Source organism: Heptranchias perlo, chromosome 3 (genome assembly GCF_035084215.1).
Source record: "Heptranchias perlo isolate sHepPer1 chromosome 3, sHepPer1.hap1, whole genome shotgun sequence".
NCBI lineage: Eukaryota > Metazoa > Chordata > Chondrichthyes > Hexanchiformes > Hexanchidae > Heptranchias > Heptranchias perlo.
The window spans coordinates 37910064-37929708 of record NC_090327.1 but is presented as its reverse complement, the minus strand read 5'-3'; the positions used below and the strand labels follow the sequence as shown (position 1 = coordinate 37929708).

Sequence of the window (19645 nt, the reverse complement as noted above, 5' to 3'; positions counted from 1 at the left end):
CACTTTACTGATATCAGCTTTTTATTTCTGGATTTTTAAAAACTGAATTCAAATTCTAAATTGCGGTGGGATTTGAACTCATGTTCTCTGGGTACTGGTCCAGTAACATAACCACCACACCCCTACAATAGTGCCAAGGGATCTTTTAACATCCACCTGAGCAGATAGGCAGCACCTGAGTTTGACATCTCTGACAGTGCAGCAGTTCCTCAGTACTGCACTGAAGTGTAGGCTTAGATTATGTGCTCCAGTCCTGGAGTGTGGCTTGAACCCACAACCTTCTGACTCAGAGGGGAAGAGGGCTTCTGACTCAGGCAAATCTGAGAAGTTACATGCTTGAAATTAGATTTAACAAAAAGCTAGGGTGAGTTTCGTACTTAAAAAGGGGTCGCAACAGTCGTGTACTTTTGGCCCCCAGCACTTCAAACCAGAGGCAGCTCAGGTGAGACACATCTTGAGTATAGAGGATTGAGGGGTGATATAATCGAGGTGTTTAAAATGATAATAGGGTTCTATAGGGTAGATAGAGAGAAACTATTTCCTCTGTTGGGGGAATCCAGAACAAGGCGGCATAATCTTAAAAAAAAGCAGGGAGGAGGAATCAAACCAGGGTTCCCATTCTTGATCACGATCCAGTGACTTCTTGCTCAAATACATGCTTGTGTGGATGTCGTATGAGAACCGGATTGGGTGTGTCTATGATGCCTCCCGCAGTCGAATTGCCTACCAATGCTGTCTATGCTCACAAATGAAGAATGGACACATTGGTGAGGTACTGGAGCACTGCTGTAGCCATCGGAGCCACAAGGGTGCCTTCAGGAGGAGGAGGAGAATTAATTTTTGAACCAAAGGGCCAAGTGCATATTTATTGGAGCTGCTGACTACACAAAAACAAACCCATAATTGAAGGGTAAGAATGTCATTTCTCCAAGGGGGATGAACAGGGAACCCAATCTGAAGGCTGGGGGTGTACCAGGTAAAAAAATAACCAGTTCAAATAAAGCTTCTTGGTGCTGAATTGGGACAGTTTTGTGCTGTGTTCAGCCCTACCCAAACTCATCTGATGTAGGATTCTTACAGCCAGAGGGGAACCTTCATCCCATCCTCTTGGGTTGGATCTGAACTCTGGTCTCAGGGGTGAGAAGGCACCCCTCCAATCACTTCACCAACCAACCCCCCCACCGAGCCTATTTTAATAATCCAATAAAGGTGGCCCAGCATCACCAACCAAAAGAAAGCTCCAAAAGTCCCCCCTCTTAAGGAGGCACCACTAAAATAATTTAGACATAAAGTCTAATTAACTAAAGAAACCCATAATTTGAATTCATAATAATGTTATTTGTGCCAATTAGACACTTTATACCCTGTGGTGCCCACACTGCGGAAGGTTTCATTTCTCAGTGATTCTCGATCACCTCAAATGGATCCTACATAGAGGATCCCATGGCACTATTTCGAAGAAGAGCAGAGGACGTCTCCCAGTGTCCTGGACAATATTTATCCCTCAATGACCACCACCACAAATCACAGTTTAATTGGTCAATTATTCATTGCTGTTTGTGGGACCTTGCAGTGCACAAATTGGCTGCCACATTTCCTACATTACAACAGTGACTACAATTCAAAAGTAATTCATTGGCTGCGAAGCACTTTGGGGTGTCCAGAGGTCATGAAAGGCGGTATGCAAATGTGTGTCTTTCTTTCTTGAAGCCCAGCTTTTCAGCAAGCCTTCAATCATCCATCGTAAGCTCTCCCTCCAGGCTCAGTGTATCTGTTCCACTTGTAAAGTGCCCACATTAAAGGCGCTATATAAATGCAAGTTGTTGTGGTACTTCACTCTAGCTTAACATGCCCTCTCCAGATACGACCCAATTTCACACGGCCGCAGTCTACAATAGCACTGCTCGGTTAAAGCGAACGTAGCTGGGTATTCCACCGACAATACTGAATAATATAACAGAGAAAGACAATGGTCAAGCAACCATACAAAGGCCAACGCAAAATATCTCATTCTTTGCAATTCCCTAACTGCAGGATTAAAAACACCTTGCTTAAAAAGTAGCCTTATCGACCATGCCTTCTCCGCAAGGGAATTCCTCGGCTTTCGCGCATGTGATCTAGGCACGGTGTGGTTTAGTACGGAGCAATACAGACCAGAAGGACCCAAACTCAAGATCCCAGTCTAGGCTGAGTTGGTTGATTGCAGCCAAAATTCAATTGAGCTCAGTGACCTTGGACAGAGGGGAAGAGGGAGGGACCGGGGGGGGGGGGGGGGGAATAAATCAGCCAGGGCTCCTGTACCTTTTTTCCCCCCTTAGGATGTGGGTGTCGCTGGCAAGGCCGCCATTTATTGCTCATCCTTAGATGCCCTGAGAAGATGGTGGTGGTGGGCTTGCTTCTCGAGCCGCTGCAGTCTATGTTAACTGAGTGGCTTGCCAGGCCACTTCAGAGTGCAGTTAAGAATCAACCATGTTGGTGTGAGACTGGAGTCACATAAAGACCAGACCGGGTAAGGACAACAGGTTTCCTTCCCTAAAGGACATCAGTGAAGCAGTTGGGTTTTTATGACAATCCGACAGCTTAATGGTCACTTTTACTAATACCAGCTTTTTATTTCCAGATTGTTTAAACTGAACTCAAATTGCCTTGATGAGATTTGAACTCACGTTATCTGGATTATTAGTCCAGGCTTCTGGATGACTGTTTTGGTAACATAACCAAACTCACTAATAATCAATATCAAACTACTCCTGAAGAAAGCTGCATGTTTGACGACACCAGGGTGAACATCAGACTCAGCTGGGATACCCTGTATGGTCGAATACCCTGCGACAATCACCATCTAGGCTCATACACGAAGACCGGCCACTTGGCTGAGCTATTAGTGAATGTGGAACCGTACCCCAACAATGGGGTAATGAGGGAGCCCTGTACAGTCAGTTGTGCCATCATTTGGTTGTGGCGTTAAACTGAGGCCCCTTCTGCCCTCTCAGGTGGATGTAAAAGATCCCACGGCATTATTCGAAGAGCGGGGTAGCTCGTCCTGGTGTTGTGGCCAATATTTATCTCTCAAGCAACATCACCAAAAACAGATTACCTGGTTATTTATCTCACTGTGGGACCTTGCTGTGTGCAAAGTGGCTGCAGCAGTTTCCTAAATTACAATGACTGCATTTCAAAATTACTTCATTGGCTGTGAAGTGTTTTGGAGCATCGTGAGGTGGTGAAAAGCACTATATAAACACAGGTTATTTTCTTCAGGAGAAAACTCGGGGGGGGGGGGGTTGTGCTGAATAATTATTTTTTCTTATCCCGCAACTGAGTCGTACTGTGCAACTCAAGCGACAGAGAAAAAAAGTATACAAGAAAAAGATAAAAATAAGAAAGCAAAACAATCAGAGAAAATGCTAGAAACCCACAATGGGACAGTCAACATCCGAACGAGAAAGTAAAGTCGATGTTTCAGGTCCACCACCCCCAGCTCATATCCGATGAAGGGGGTCCTCACCCACAAGATGTGCCCACCATTACCCTCTCAGAGGCCAACCTGAAATTTCTGCGGGCTTCTCATTTTAAATATACGCAGTATGTCAAATTCCAGCTTGGAAAATGTGTATAAAGGACTTCCTACTGCTGAGAGTAGTGGTTTTTAATTACAGAAAGTGCTCCCTCCTCATTTGAATTTTTTTGTTTCATTTTTAAGAAAGTAAAATTCTTCCTGTTACACACACACACACGTGTAGATTTACAGAGGTCGCCGCAGTCTGGCTAACTTACAAGCAAAAAGGTTTTTAAAAAAAAATATTTTGCACATGCTTCACTATAACATTTATCATTAATTTTCTCCCTCATGGCTATATGAATTTGTGATAACAGCTTGAAATGACTCAAGATGGCATCCAACTGTCTTCTTGGGTATATGATAGCCACTGTGTACTTGGGTTTGGCTGGCCAAGTTGCCCATTCTGATGTTTATTGCCTTTCATTCTTGCCCCCATTGTGTCCAGTACAATAAGATGGGGCCAGTTGGCTGAGTGTTTTATATCAAACCTCAGCACTTTGCCAAGTAAGAGAACCCCCCCCCCCGCGTTTATCCCACTCTCCAATCAACCCCACTCTCTATGGTGTGCACCCCCCACCAACATGATCTCCCTCTTCCACCCACCATTCTCCCTCCCTCTGTACCACTGTCCATTAAAATCTAACCGAGGCTGCTCCCAGGGCCCGACCACCCCCCGCCCATTGCAAGTACGCGAGGCCGTGGATCTCAGGCCTTGTCTCCCTTCCCTAAAGCTATCCTCTGTGTGTGTGTGTTTGTTTTTATCCTCCCCCTTTCAAAGTTTACCCGCCATTTATTTTACCTTCGAGCCACACAAAGTCGGGGAATCGCTGCAGCCAAGATAGGAGGGGAGGGGAGGGGATTGGATTAAAACATGAGGGAAGAGAGTGACCATCACAGGGGCCTGGGCGCAAGACCTTCCACTGGGGCACTGCTTCCCACAGTAGTCCAAACTCTTCATTTTATTTGTGCCCCCTTTCCTTCCCCCCCCCAAAATCACATTTCATTTCCTAAATGTTTTACTGGAAACCCGTCGTGTAGCAATTAAATAAATCAATTAAGTAATAAGATATTTTGATCACTTACTCGGTCGGGTGCTCTGGGTCATAAGCGTCCCCCATCTTCACCGAGCGGCGCTATTTTACTCAAAACATTCAGCATTAAAAAGAAAAAAATAATAATAAAACAACGAGAAAAAAAATCTCCCAACGATTCTCCGAGCCGGCGTGTAAATTTCCTCCTTTGTAAATTTCTTTTCCACCCTCGTTTGGAACGTTAAGACTTTTCCTCCCGGAGCGAGTGGCAACTCGACGTTCCGAAATTAGAATCCCGGCGCCCGCGACGTTCCAAAATCGAACCTTTTTGTATCAATTCTCTCTTCCGATCCGATACAAATGTTGCCCTTCAGCTTCATTCCATGCTCGCTGCTCCGCCGCCGGTCGCCTTGTGGAATCCACACACGAAGCCCTTCTCTCTAAAACATCCTTCCTATATATTTGTGTATATATTATTGTACCATATATATAAAATAACACCAGATGCAGGAATTTTTTTATCCCCCAATTAAAATTTGCAACGTGAAAAAAAAATTCATCAGAAAGGAACGCAAATTTTTACATTTAAAATCATTTTAATTTGTATTTTTTTCCTTTCTGGTTTCCCTCTTGTTTTAAGCACACATTTTATATGCGTGTGTATGTGTATTTTTTTTAGCCTCGAGAAAGAACACTAGGACGATATACGTCGCTCCGTAACAAACGGAAATGAACCGAGAAGAGTTTTTTTAAAAAAACTGACTGGGACTTTCCTGTGAAACTGACAGTCGCACCAGCCAATTGGAAGTTCCTGGCCGGCTTGTGAAACTGACAAGAGACATTTTTTTATTGTTCATTCATGGGGAGTTACTGCTGAAAATCGTCAGGTTTGTGTCTGTTTCTCCGAAGTTATGTGCGTGTTTGTTTTTGGAATAACTCTTGTTCTGATTTTTTTTCTAAAGGGTACCTTTTTTTTGAATATAGCAGACTTGACTCAAAAACACCTGGCAACAACTTGGGGAACAAAAGAAGTCTTGGTTTGTTCATTCGGTTTATAAATCATTTTTTAAAAATTCTTTAAAAAAAATCGGGTTCAGCATGAACTTTGTCCATTTGGGGCGATGCAGATTTGGGATATTGAGAGGCAGTTTCATGAATCGTTGCTTCACCGCCAGGCACTTTCAGTTTTTTTCTCTCTGACACTCTACCCAAGCAACAGACTCTGACCAATTGAATTACCGCATAACACTATACAGTATGATAACACGTGCATTGCCGGTGTGTTCAGAGTTTTTGAAGACAGCAGAAAGTTAAACTATGATCTATGATTCTATAATTTCAGACTCCCCCAGAACTCTGACAACAGTTGAATCCTAGAATCTTACAGCACAGAAGCCTATCGTGCCTGTGCCAGCAATTTGAAAGAGCTATCCGATTAGTCCCACTCTCCTGCTCTTTCCCCATAGCCCTGCAAATTATTCCTTTTCAGGTATTCAATTCCCTTTTGAAAGTTGATATTGAATCTACTTCTACCACCCTTTCAGATTGTGCATTCCAGATTATAATAACTCGCTGTGTAAAATAAATTCTCTTTATCTCCCATCTGGTTCTTTTGCCAATTATCTTAAACCCATGTCCTCTGGTTACTGACCTTCCTGCCTTAGTACCGTAGTACTTTGATTCCTTCAGAAGGTGCAGGATTTGAACCCCATCCTGGCGAGTGGAGCTCCAGCTCCAAATTGTAGGAAGACATATCCATGTCCTGTTGGTGGCCCCACCCCTCATCGTATGGGTTGTAGGAGCCCATAAAACCTTTCCACACTATCTGACCAATCACCCTATCGGCTGGTATAAAGATAGTTACGGCCATGGAAGGAGCATTCATGTCGCGGCCTGTCAAGACTGTTAATCAGCCTGCAAATCCTCCCACTACTTCACACCGTTTTCCAAGAACAGGAGTAGGCCATTCAACCCATCGAGCCTGTTCTGCCATTTTATTAGATCATGGCTGATCTGTACCTCAAAAACGTTTACCCGCCTTTTTTCCACATAAGATACAAAAAGAACAACCTCTCTCTGACTCGGTGGGTAAGTGCACTGACTACTGTGGTACTGAGCCATACTCCTAAATTTGATGGGGAGGGGATTTATTGGCTTTATTATCCCTCTCTCACTCACTGGTTCCGATTTTAACCTAACCCACGCGTCAGGAATGGGGTGGGTTCGAGTTGGACGTCCACTTTTGACCTTGGCCGATTTCGAAGTCAGTGGAGAGTAAAATAGGGTGGGGCATAAAATGGGCCCCTTTCCCACGGGTGGGTTAGGTTAAAATCGGGGCTTTTGTGTCTGTTTCTCGCCCCTATTCCACACTATTTCCTACGTATGCTGTTCATTGGGATTCTCCCTAAAAGGTGTGGGTAATGACTGGCATCTTCTCCTTTTCCTCTAGGAATGTCCACTATTTGGCTACAGGTCGGACAGTGTGGCAATCAAGTGGGACAGGAGTGGTGGAAACTGGTTACCAATGAAAGGGCTCCAAATTCCGCTGTGAACAGGTGAGTGATCTCACCTGGAAAGTGACTGTTGCTGAGAAGGCTGTGGATGCTGGGACAGTTAGAGCTTTCAAGACTGAGATCGATAGATTTTTGTTGGGTAAGGACATCAGGGGATATGGAGCAATGGCATGTAAATAGAGTTGAGGTACAGATCAGCCATGATCTAATTGAATGGCGGAGCAGGCTCGAGGAGCTGAATGACCTACTCCTGTTCCTAATGTTCCTATGTTGCATTGACTTTTCATTCCAATCAGTCTGGCCATTGGCACTCTGATGGGCGAATGAGTAAAAGTACCACCTGGTGTAGCACTAAGCCAGATAGACCAAAAGATTCCAGGTTTGATCTCTGATCTCTGCTGAGTTAGCTGATCTCACCAGAGCCAGCAGCTGGGGATGTACAATTGGCTCTCACTCTTTGGGCCCGATATTACCAGGGCAGGGGGTTCGCGGCGGCGGGGGGGGGGCGATTGGGCGCGTGGGTAACGCACCCGGTGAAATCAGTCTGCCCCGCGCGCAATCGCAGGCTGATTGGATGCACTTACCTCTTGTTCCGGGTTCCCCGCTGCTGAGCTGCGCGGCGGGCGGACTGCGCATGCGCAGTAAGGTCTGTCAGCTGGAGGAGCTCTATTTAAAGGGGCAGTCCTCCACTGACTGATGCTGCAAGAAATAGGAAAAATTACAGCATGGAGCAGCCCAGGGGGAAGGCTGCTCCCAGGTTTAATGAAGCCTCACTCCAGCTCTTATTGATGGGGTGAGGAGGAGGGGGAGGACAGAGATCTTCCCCCCGGCGGGCGGGAGGAAGTGGCCTGCCTCTGCCACCACGAAGGCCTGGCTCGAGGTGGCAGAGGAGGTCACCTGCACCACCAACATATCGCCCACCTGCATACAGTGCAGGAGACGCTGCAATGATTTAAGTAGGTCAGCCAAAGTGAGTACACTTGCTCATTCCCCTACACTCCGTCTGCCACATCACCGCCCCCACCCCACATCTCCTTCTGCACTGCCAACATTACTGTGTCACATCACCCCTCATACCCACTCAAAGCTCATCCTCATCTTACCTGCACTTACTCACCTCGCCAGTACTCATCCCGCCACTACCACTCAACCCAATCCTCATACAATCTCATGGCTCTATCTCATACTCACCCTCTCATGCATCTCTTTCACAGTCAGCCTCACTCACCCTGCCACTACGTGAGCTGCAGCCACAGGGCATGCATCACATATGTGCAGTAGGAAGCGTTAGGCAAACGTGTAGTGAGCATGAAGGGGATGCACAAGGGTGTTTGAGGGTTTGTCATGGTTTTTACTTCTATTTAATTTCTGAGCAACTCACATCACATATTATATTGGCACCACTACTGCCACGTCTTTGCGAATCTTGTCTGGTTTGTGCAATAATGCCCTTTCCTGAGGATCACTATGAAGACCCACACCTGATGCCACCCATTGTGTCACTGCAGAGTGGCTGTAGGTGTATTTGCAGGGCTCTTTTGTGCAGACGACTGAGAGACGTCGGCGATGTCCCTGGTGGCACCCTGAAAGGATGCGAAGGAGAAGTTGTTGAGGGCAGTGGTGACTTTGACAGCGACAGGTAAGAAGATGGTGCTCAGGCCAGCCAGGAGCAGCTTGGCATGAAGGAGGCTGCAGATGTCCACGACTACATGTCGAGTGACTCTGAGCCTCCGTGTGCACTGCTGCTCAGAGAGGTCCAGGAAGCTGAGCCTCGGTCTGTAGACCCTGTGGCGAGGGTAGTGCCCTCTGCGACGCATCTCTCTCTGCGGTTGCCCTCCCTCCTGCTGTGCAGGTGGATGTGTCACAGCACTGTGTTGTGGAGCTCCACGTCGCAGAGGTGGACGGCTGGCCGGCGAGGCTGGTGATGCTGTTCATCCTCTGAGGAGGTCATGACTGCAGCTACGGTGGCCCCTATCTGGAAGATGTACATCTGAGGGGGTCCGCAAAGTAAGTAAATGTGTCTGGACCCCGGGGTAAGTGTGCAAGTTGGTGAATTTTCTTGTCAGGAGGAGGGTGGTGGAGGCCAAACTTTATCCAAAGTGACAGAGTGGCCTCCTGCAATGAGAGAGGGTCTCCCCCCACCCCCCCCCCCCCCACCACCACCTGTCAAATGGACCTTTGCAGCTGCCGCAGGCTGCTGGCTGCAATACGTCCATTTGAAGTGGGAGTGTTTCCCCCAGTACGGGAAACAGTCCCAGTTGTTTGTAAAATCCCATCCCTCCAAATATATCTCGTTAATCAGGTCTGTAAACGACCTGAAATACCAAGATAAATACTTTAAGTGGCACCCCGCTGGCTTTAATTGCCGGCGGGAGTCCCACATGCGGGGGCAGCGCGCGCATGTCAGCGCGTCTGTGGGAAACCCGGATGTGGGCGGGTTGGAGCCCGGCTCCCGCCCCGCCCCGGGAATCCCTGTTTTTTGGAGCCCCCCCGCCAGGAACGCACCCGATCGCGGATGCTAAAATCGACCCCTTTGTGTTTGCCTCTCTCCTCCTCACCTACTATTTTCTATGTATGCCATGTATTTGGCCCTATGCTAGGGTGGGGAGAAATTAGCCAGGGATCCCATGCCTAATTGTTATCCATTAACCTTTGCTGTTTATTGGCTAGGTGAAGAGAGGATCCAGCTCAGCTATGATGTCCTGCACAGTCAAATAGCCCGTCGACACTCACTGTCTAGCCTCACCCATGAAGAATGGGGAATTTCATGCGGTATTGCACTCAGTTAGTATCTGCAGCCTCTAGAGAGGAGGGGCCAGAAATTGGGAAAAAGGAACAGCCAAAGGAATCTGCCTCTTGAGTGTAGAGAGTCAACTGTGCGACAAGCAGCCAACTACCAGGATTGAATGTGGGAAGTTCCTTGATTGCTCCATTGGGAACAAATCCAATCTGAAACTAGACTGGGAGTCCTTTGGGAAACAAAGTCTGGCACTGAGCAGACATTTTGATGGTTGGGGGTTTATTTTTTCCGACAGACTGTTATTAATTCAATGTTCAATCTTTCAAAAGGTAGGAAATACAATGTGGAATGATCCTCAGTTGCCAGACTGGTGGGACTATGGCTTCTGTGGGAAGATTCATGATCTGGGAGTTGAGAGAAGGCACTTCCCAGCTGGAAAGAATGGGAAGTCTGTGGGGGCCCACTCATGAACTTATTACCGGCCTAGGAGAAACCCTGGCAGTGGATGATCCGCCGGTCTACTGGTTTAAGGGAAAGAACTTGCATTTATATAGCGCCTTGCACAACCTCAGGACATCCCAAAGCACTTTACAGCAAATTAATTACTTTTGAAAAGTAGTCATATTGATATGTAGGAAATAAGGCAGCCAATTTGCCCACAGCAAGGCCCCACAAACAGCAATGAGATACATGTCCAGATAATCTGTATTAGTGATGATTGTTGAGGGATAAAAATAGGGCAGGCCACCAGGGAGAACTCCCCATCTCAACTTCGAATAGTGCCATGGGATCTTTTACATCCATCTGAGGGGGCAGACGGGGCCCCGGTTTAACTTCTCCTCTGAAAGACGGAATCTCCGACAGTGCAGCAGTCCCTCAGTACTGCACTGGAGTGTCAGTCTAGATTTTGTGCCCAAGTCCCTGGAGTCGGGCTTGAACCTGCAACCTTCTGACTCAGAGGCGAGAGTGCTACCGTTGAGCCGCAGCTGACATCAAACCAGACTATAAATATAAACAACATTTTAAAGGGAGTGCACGAACAGAGAGACCTGGGAGCTCACATACACAAACCTTTAAAGGTGACAGGACAAGTTGATAAAGCTGTTTAAAAAAGCATATGGGATCCTTGGCTTTATAAATAGAGGCATTGAGTACAAATGCAAGGAAATTAGGCTAAACCCTTTTTGATCACTGGTTAGGCCTCAGCTGGAATATTGTGGTATTGTGTCCAATTCTGGGCACCATACTTTAGGAAGGATGTCAAGGCCTTGGAGAGGATGCAGAGCAGATTTACCAGAATGATACCAGGGATGAGGGACTTCAGTTATTTGGAGGGACTGGTGAAACTGGTGTTGTTCTCCTTAGAACAGAGAAGGTTAAGGGGAGATTTAATAGAGGTGTGTAAAATTATGAGGGGTTTTAAGAACATAAGAAATAGTAGCAGGAATAGGCCACACGCCCCCTCAAGCCTGCTTCACCATTCAATAAGATTGTGGCTGATCTTCGACCTCAACTCCATTGCTTTTTGTGGTATATATCAATGATTTAGACTTAAATGTAGCGGGCATGATTAAGGAGTTTGCAGATGATACAAAAATTGGCCGTGTGGTTGATAGTGAGGAGGAAAGCTGTGGACTGCAGGAAGATATCAATGGACTGGTCAGGTGGGCAGAAAAGTGGCAAATAGAAAAGTGTGAAGTAATGCATTTGGGGAGGGCAAACAAGGCAAAGGAATACACAATAAATGGTAGGATACTGAGAAGTGTAGAGGGACCTTGGAGTGCATGTCCACAGATCCCTGAAGGAAGCAGGACAGGTAGATAAAGTGGGTAAGAAGGCATACAGGATACTTTCCTTTATTAGCCGAGGCATAGAATATAAGAGCAGGGAGGTTATGCTAGAACTGTATAAAACATTGGTTAGGCCACAGCTTGAGTATTGCATATAGTCCTGGTCACCACATTGCAGGAAAGGTGTGATTGCACTAGAGAGGGTACGGAGGAGATTTATGAGGATATTGCCAGCACTGGAGAACTTTAGTTATGAGGAAAGATTGGGTTGGCTGGGGTTGTTCTCTTTGGACCAGAGGAGGGGAGATTTAATTGAGATGTATAAAATTATGAGGGGCCTAGATAGGGCAGTGCCACCCTCAAAGAAAAAGGGTGGCACTGCCAAATTTAGAACCCCCTGGTTGTCTAGTATACGGGACAAGATAAAGCAGAAAAAGAAAGCTTATGACTGTCACAGAAAACTAAATACTGCAGAAAGCCTAGAGGATTCTAGAAAGTACAGGGATGATGTAAAAGGAAATAAGGAAAGCAAAGAGAGGGCATGAAAAAAATATTAGCTAGTAAGATTAAAGAAAACCCAAAGATGTTTTATCAGTACATTAAGAACACGAGGATAGCTAAGGAAAAGGTGGGACCTATCAGGGATGATAAGGGTAACTTGTGTGTAGAAGCAGAGGATGTGGGTAGGGTTTTAAATGAATATTTTGTCTCCGTATTCACAGAGGAAAGGGATGATCTGGACGAAGTAGTTAAAGAGGAGAGGTGTGAAATATTGGATAAGGTAAACATTACGAGAGAGGAAGCACTAGAGGGATTGGAATCCTTGAAAGTTGATAAGTCACCAGGGTCGGATGGATTGTTTCCCAGGCTATTGAAGGAAGCCAGGGAGGAAATAGCGGATGCTCTGAGGATCATTTTTCAATCCTCACTAGATACAGGGGAGGTACCAGAGGACTGGAAGACTGCAAACGTAGTACCATTGTTTAAAAAGGGTACGAGGGAAAGGCCGAACAATTATAGGCCGGTTAGTCTTACCTCGGTGGTGGGCAAACTATTAGAATCAATATTGAGAGATAGGATAAACTGTCACTTGGAAAGGCATGGTTTAATCAGGGATAGTCAGCATGGATTGTTCAGGGAAGGTCATGCCTTACAAATCTGATTGAATTCTTTGAGGAAGGGACAAGGAGGATTGATGAGGTAGTGCAGTGGATGTTGTCTACATGGATTTTAGTAAGGCATTTGACAAGGTCCCACATGGCAGACTGGTCAGAAAGGTAAAAGCCCATTGGATACAGGGAAATGTGGCAAATTGGATCCAAAATTGGCTCAGTGTCAGGAAACAAAGGGTAAAAGTCGATGGATGTCTTTGCGAATGGAAATCCATTTCCAGTGGTGTGCCACAGAACTCAATGTTGGGTCCCTTGCTGTTTGTGGTATATATTAATGATTTGGACTTGAATGTAGGGGGCATGATTGGCAAATTTGCAGACGACACAGTAATTGGCTGTGTAGTTGATAGTGAAGAGGATAGCTGTAGACTCCAAGAAGATATCAATAGGTTGGTGGAATGGGCGGAAAAGTGGCAAATGGAATTCAACCCGGAGAAGTGTGAGGTAATGCACTTAGGGAGGGCAAACAGTAAAAGGGAATATGCTGTAAATGGGAATATATTGAGAGGGGTAGAGAAAGTGAGAGACCTTGGAGTGCATGTGCACAGGTCCCTGAAGGTGGCAGTACAGGTAAATAAGGTTGTGACGAAGGCATATGGAATGCTCTCCGTTATTAGCCGAGGTATAGAATACAAAAGCAGGGATGTAATGATGGAACTGTATAAAACGCTGGTAAGGCCACAATTGGAGTATTGTGCGCAGTTCTGGTCACCACATTACAGGAAGGACATAATTGCTCTGGAGAGAGTGCAGAGAAGATTTACAAGAATGTTGCCAGGGCTTGAAAATTGCAGCTACGAGGAGAGATTGGATAGGCTGGGGTTGTTTTCCTTGGAGCAGAGGAGGCTGAGGGGTGACTTGATTGAGGTGTAGAAAATTATGAGGGACCCAGATAGAGTAGACAGGGAGTACCTGTTTCCCCTAGTGGAGAGTTCAAGAACTAGATGACATAGATTTAAGCTGATTGGTGGAAGGATTAGAGGGGATGTGAGGATAAACTTTTTTATCCAGAGGGTGGTGGGTGTATGGAATTCGCTGCCCGAATTGGTGGTAGAGGCAGGGACCCTCAACTCTTTTAAAACATACCTGGACCTGCACCTAAATGCTGTAAGCTGCAGGGCTACGGACCGGGTGCTGGAAGGTGGGATTAGAATGGGCACCTGGTTGTTCTTTGAGCCGGCGCGGACACAATGGGCCGAATGGCCCCCTTCTGTGCTGTATCTTTTCTATGGTTCTATAGAGTGGATAGGAAGGACCTATTTCCCTTAGCAGAGTGGTCAAAAACCAGGGGGCATAGATTTAAAGTAATTGGTAGAAGGATTAGAGAGGAGCTGAGGAGAATTCTTTTCACCCAGAGGGTGGTGGGGGTCTGGAACTCACTGCCTGAAAGGGTGGTAGAGGCAGAAGCCCTCAACTCATTTAAAATGTACTTGGATGTGCACTTGAAGTGCTACAACCTACAGGGCTATGGACCAAGAGCTGGAAAGTGGGATTAGGCTGGATGGCTCTTTTTCAGCTGGCACAGACACGATTTGCCGAACGGCCTTGTTCTGTGCCATAAATTTCTATGATTCCATGAACTCCACTTTCCTGCCCAATCCTCATATCCCTTGATTCTCTTAGATTCCCTTAGAATCTATCTATCTCAGCCTTGAATATATTCAATGACCAAGCATCCACAGCCCTCTGGGGTAGAAAATTCCAAAGATTCACAACCCTCTGAGTGAAGAAATTTCTCCTCCTCTCAGTCCTAAATGGCCGACCCCTTATCTTGAAACTATGCCTCCTAGTTCTAGATTCTCCAGCCAGGGGTAACAGCCTCTCAGCATCTACCCTGTCAAGCCCTCTCAGAATCTTATATGTTACAATGAGATCACCTCTCATTCTTCTAAACCCTAGAGCGTCTAGACCTCTATTCAATCTCTCCTCTTAGGACAACCCTCTTATCCCAGGAATCAATCTAGTGAACCTTTGTTGCACCGCCTCTAAGGCAAGTATATCCTTCCTTAGGTAAGGAGACCAAAAGTGTACACAGTATTCCAGGTATGATTTCACCAAAGCCCTGTACGATTGCAGCAAGACTTCCTTACTCTTGTACTCCAACCCCCTAGCAATAAAGGCCAACATACCATTTGCCTTCCTAATTGCTTGCTGTACCTGTATGTTAACTTTCTGTGTTTCTTGTACCAGGACAACCAAATCCCTCTGAACACCAACATTTAATAGTTTCTCACCATTTAAAAGATATTCTGTTTTTCTATTCTTCCTACCAAAGTGAATAACCTCAAATTTCCCCACATTATACTCCATCTGCCACTCTCTTGCCCACTCACTTAACCTGTCTATATCCCTTTGCAGACTCTTTGTGTCCTCCTCAGAGCTTACTTTCCCGCCAAGCTTTGTATCATCAGTAAACTTGGATATATTACATCCGGCCCCTTCATCTATGTCATTAATATAGATTGCATATAGCTGAGGCCCAAGCATTGATCCTTACAGCACCCCACTGGTTACAGCCTGCCAACCTGAAAATGACCCGTTTATTCCTAATTTCTTTATTTTGTCTGTTAACCAATCCTCTATCCATGCTAATATTTTACCCCCAACCCCATGAGCCCTTATCTTGTGTAACAAACTTTTATGTGGCACCTTATCGAATGCCTTTTGAAAATCCAAATATACTACATCCACTGGTTCTCCTTTATCTGCCCTGCCAGTTACATCCTGAAAAAAATCTATTAGATTTGTCAAACACGATTTCCCTGTCATAAAACCATGTTGACTCTGCCTAATCATATTATGATTTTCTAAGTGTCCTGTCACCATGTCCTTAATAAAGGATTCCAGCATTTTTCTGACAACTGCTGTCAGGCTGACTGGCCTGTAGTTCCCTGTTTTTTCTCTCCCTCCTTTCTTGAATAGCGGTGTTACATTTGCTACCTTCCAATCCACTGGGACCGTTCTAGAATCTAGGGAATTTTGGAAGATCACAACCAATGCATCCACTATCTCTGCAGCCACCTCTTTTAGAACCCTAGGATGTAGGCCATCAGGTCCAGGGGATTTTTTTGTTTTTAGTCCCATTAATTTCTCCAGTAATTTTTTTTTACTAATATTAATTACTTTAAATTCCTCACTCTCATTCGACCCTTGGTTCCTCACTATTTCTGGTATGTTTTTTGTCTTTTCTACTGTGAAGACAGAAACAAAATATTTGATTAATGTCTCTGCCATTTCCTTATTCTCCATTATAATTTCTCCTGTCTCAGCCTCATGGGACCAATGTTTACTTGCGCTACTCTCTTCCTTTCTACATACTTGTAGAAGCTCTTACAGTCTGTTTTTATACTCCTTGCTAGTTTACCCTCATATTCTATTTTCTCCCTCTTCATCAATTTTTTGGTCATCTTTTGCTGGTTTCTAAAACTCTCCCAATCCTTAGGCTTACTACTCTTCTTGGCAACATTATAAGCCTCTTCTTTTAATCTAATACTATCCTTAACTTCTTTAGTTAGCCACAGATCACTTTTCCCCTGGAGTTTTTATTTCTCAGTGGAATGTATATTCCTTGAGAATTATGAAATATTTCTTTAAATGCTTGCCATTGCTTATCTACCATCATATTTTTTGATCTAATTTCCCAACTCGCCCCTCATACCTATGTAATTGGCTTTGTTTAAGTTTAAGACTCTAGTTTCGGACTTAAGTACGTCACTCTCGAACTCAATATGAAATTCTATCATATTATGATCACTCTTCCCCAGACAATCCCTTACTATGAGATTACTAACTAACCCTGTCTCATTACACGAGACAAGATCTAAAATAGCCTGATCCCTGGTTGGTTCCATGATGTATTGTTGTAGGAAACTGTCTCGAATGCATTCCATGAACTCGTCCTCCAAACTACTTTTGCCAATTTGATTTGCCCAGTCTATATGAAGATTCAAGTCCCCCATGATTATTGCATTACATTTGTTACAAGCTCATCTTATTTCCTGATTAATACTCTGTCCAACACTATAACCCTGGTTAGACTGCACCTGGAGTACTGTGAGCAGTTCTGGGCACCGCACCTTCGGAAGGACATATTGGCCTTGGAGGGAGTGCACCGTAGGTTTACTAGAATGATACCCGGACTTCAAGGGTTAAGTTACGAGGAGAGATTACACAAATTGGGGTTGTATTCTCTAGAGTTTCGAAGGTCAAGGGGTGATCTGATCGAAGTTTATAAGATATTAAGGGGAACAGATAGGGTGGATAGAGAGAAACTATTTCCGCTGGTTGGGGATTTTAGGAGTGGGGGCACAGTCTTAAAAATTAGAGCCAGACCTTTAAGGAGCGAGATTAGAAAACATTTCTACACACAAAGGTTTGTAGAAGTTTGGAACTCTCTTCCGCAAACGGCAATTGATACTAGCTCAATTGCTAAATTTAAATCTGAGATAGATAGCTTTTTGGCAACCAAAGGTATTAAGGGATATGGGCCAAAGGCAGGTATATGGAGTTAGATCACAGATCAGCCATGATCTTATCAAATGGCGGAGCAGGCACGAGGGGCTGAATGGCCTACTCCTGTTCCTATGTTCCTATAACCACTGTTCGGGGGCCTATAAACTACTTCCACCAGTGTTTTTTGGCCCTTGTTATTTCTTATCTCCACCCATACTGATTCTACTTCCTGATCTTCTGAGCTAAGATCCTTTCTCACTATTGTCCTTATATCATCCTTTATTATCAGGGCCACCGGCCCTCCTTTTCCCTTTTGTCTGTCTTTTCAAAAAGTCAAGTACCTTGGAATATTTAGTTCCTAACCTTGGTCACCCTGCAACCACGTCTCAGTAATGGCTACTAGATCAAACCCATTTATCTCTGTTTGTGTCATTAATTTGTCTATCTTGTTCCAAATGCTTTGTGCGTTCAGATAAAGTGCCTTTAATTTTAACTTTTTAATATTTTTCCCTGATTTGACCTTATTCAGTGATGAACTATTACCTTTAAACTCTCTGTCACCTTCCTGTCACACTCTGCTTATCTTTACCCTAATCGCTATACTGCTCTATGGCCTTGGCTTTTCTCTTTAGATTTATAAATTACCCCTCACCTGAACCCTCCCCCCACCTTTTTAGTTTAAAGCCCTATCTACAGTCCTAGTTATTTGATTCGCCAGGACGTTTTAAGTGGAGCCCGTCCCAACGGAACAACTCCCTCTTTTCTCAATACCGGTGCCAGTGCCCCATGAATCAAAACTCCTGTCTTCCACACCACTCTTTGAGCCACGCATTTAACTCTCTGATCTGTTTGACCCTATACCAATTTGCACATGGCTCAGGTAGTAATCCAGAGATTATTATCTTTGAGGTTCTGCTTGTAAATTTGGACTCTAGCTCCTCACACTCCCTCAGCAGAACCTCATTCTTAGTTCTACCTATGTCGTTGGTTCCTACATAGACCATGAGAATTGGATCCTCCCTCTTGTCTCCAAGTTCTTTTCCAGCCGTGAGGAGATATCCTTAACCCTGGTACCGGGCAGGCAACACAGCCTTCAGGACTCCCGGCAGAAAATAGTATCTATCCCCGTGACTATACTATCCCCTACGACTACCACATTCCTTTTTAGTCCCCCCACTTGAATGGCCTCCTGTACTACAGTGCCGTGGTCAGTTTGCCCATCCTCCCTGCAGTCTTTGTTCTCATCCGCACAGGTAGCAAGTACCTCGTACCTGTTGGACAAGGGCAAAGGCTGAGGCTCCTCCATCACTGCATCCTGGATCCCCTTACCTGTCTGTCTTGTGCTGGCATCCTCCTGTCCCTGATCACTGACCAAATTTAAACTACTACCTAATCTAAGGGGTGTGACTGCCTCCTGGATCAAAGTGTCCAGGCAACTCTTCCTCTCCCTGATGCATCGCAACGTCTGCAGCTCGGACTCCAGCTCAACAACTCTGAGCCGAGGTTCCTCGAGCTGCAGACATTTACTGCAGATGTGGTTGCTCGGGATCTCACTGGTCTCCACCAACTCCCACATGCTGCAGTTATGATACACTACCTGCCCTGCCATCTCTATCTATCCTTGTTTTATATATATTTTTGATAGAGTAAATAAGGATTTCTGCTGCCCACCATTTTAATTGCTCACTGCGTTAGGTGACTAAGGTGCCCTTTGGAAGTAGGTGTGAGCCTCGTGGCTTAGGTCAATGGGACCCTGATTGCACTTTAACTCAGACCTGGATGTGGAAGCTGCTGCTGCCAGGTGAAGAACGAAGAGGCCCTCCAAAAAAATCTTTTCTTTGTGGGGACAGGAGGGGCAGGTCTCTCCTGCCCCAGACTCCTCCCACCCCCTCAACCCTCCTGCGTGACCGCCCGAAACCCCCTTCTCCACAACTTGCCAGCTTAGCGGCGAGCCTGTCTGCCCTCGGCCGCCTAAACTTGTTGTCCCGCCATATCCGACGGGCAGCTGATTGGTGGCATGCAGCTGAGGCCTGGGAGTTAAAATACCGTGGGCCTCAAACTTAGGCCAATGAGCTTTGCACTCGCCCTCTCACCCAAAAACCCACCAGGGTTTAAAATTGACCGGTATATGTCTAGGTACCCAGACGTGGGAGTTGTGGTGTCAATGAGAACAGATGTCATGGCCAACACATTGCTACATATGGGTTAGTTCTGCAGAATAGATTTTATCCGATCAGGGAGGGTCGGGCTAATTTTATATCTGAACTAGTCATTCAATTACGGCAACAGTGCTAATTGTAACAGCTTCAATCCGCCCCATCCCATCCTCAGACCAAGGGAGGTACAGGTGATGCTGGCCCTGGGAGCAATAAGGCCCTTCCAGGG

At 45.5% G+C, this 19645-nt stretch overlaps 2 protein-coding genes across 4 annotated transcripts in view; one reads left to right on the top strand and one right to left on the bottom strand.

The window, feature by feature from the left end:
• Positions 1-5273, bottom strand: part of setd2 (SET domain containing 2, histone lysine methyltransferase) — a 109057-nt gene extending 103784 nt beyond the window's left edge. For both annotated transcript variants that reach the window (XM_067978903.1, XM_067978910.1), the window contains exon 1: positions 4646-5273. In XM_067978903.1, the coding sequence (XP_067835004.1) occupies positions 4646-4680 (35 nt within the window). In that variant the 5' untranslated portion in view covers positions 4681-5273. The remainder of the gene's footprint in view (positions 1-4645) is intronic.
• A 142-nt stretch (positions 5274-5415) lies between these two features.
• LOC137312294 (tubulin delta chain-like) overlaps positions 5416-19645 on the top strand; it is a 55022-nt gene continuing 40792 nt past the window's right edge. For both annotated transcript variants that reach the window (XM_067978899.1, XM_067978895.1), the window contains exons 1-2: positions 5416-5480; positions 7043-7148. In XM_067978899.1, coding sequence (XP_067835000.1) covers positions 7045-7148 — 104 coding nt within the window. In that variant the 5' untranslated portion in view covers positions 5416-5480; positions 7043-7044. The remainder of the gene's footprint in view (positions 5481-7042; positions 7149-19645) is intronic.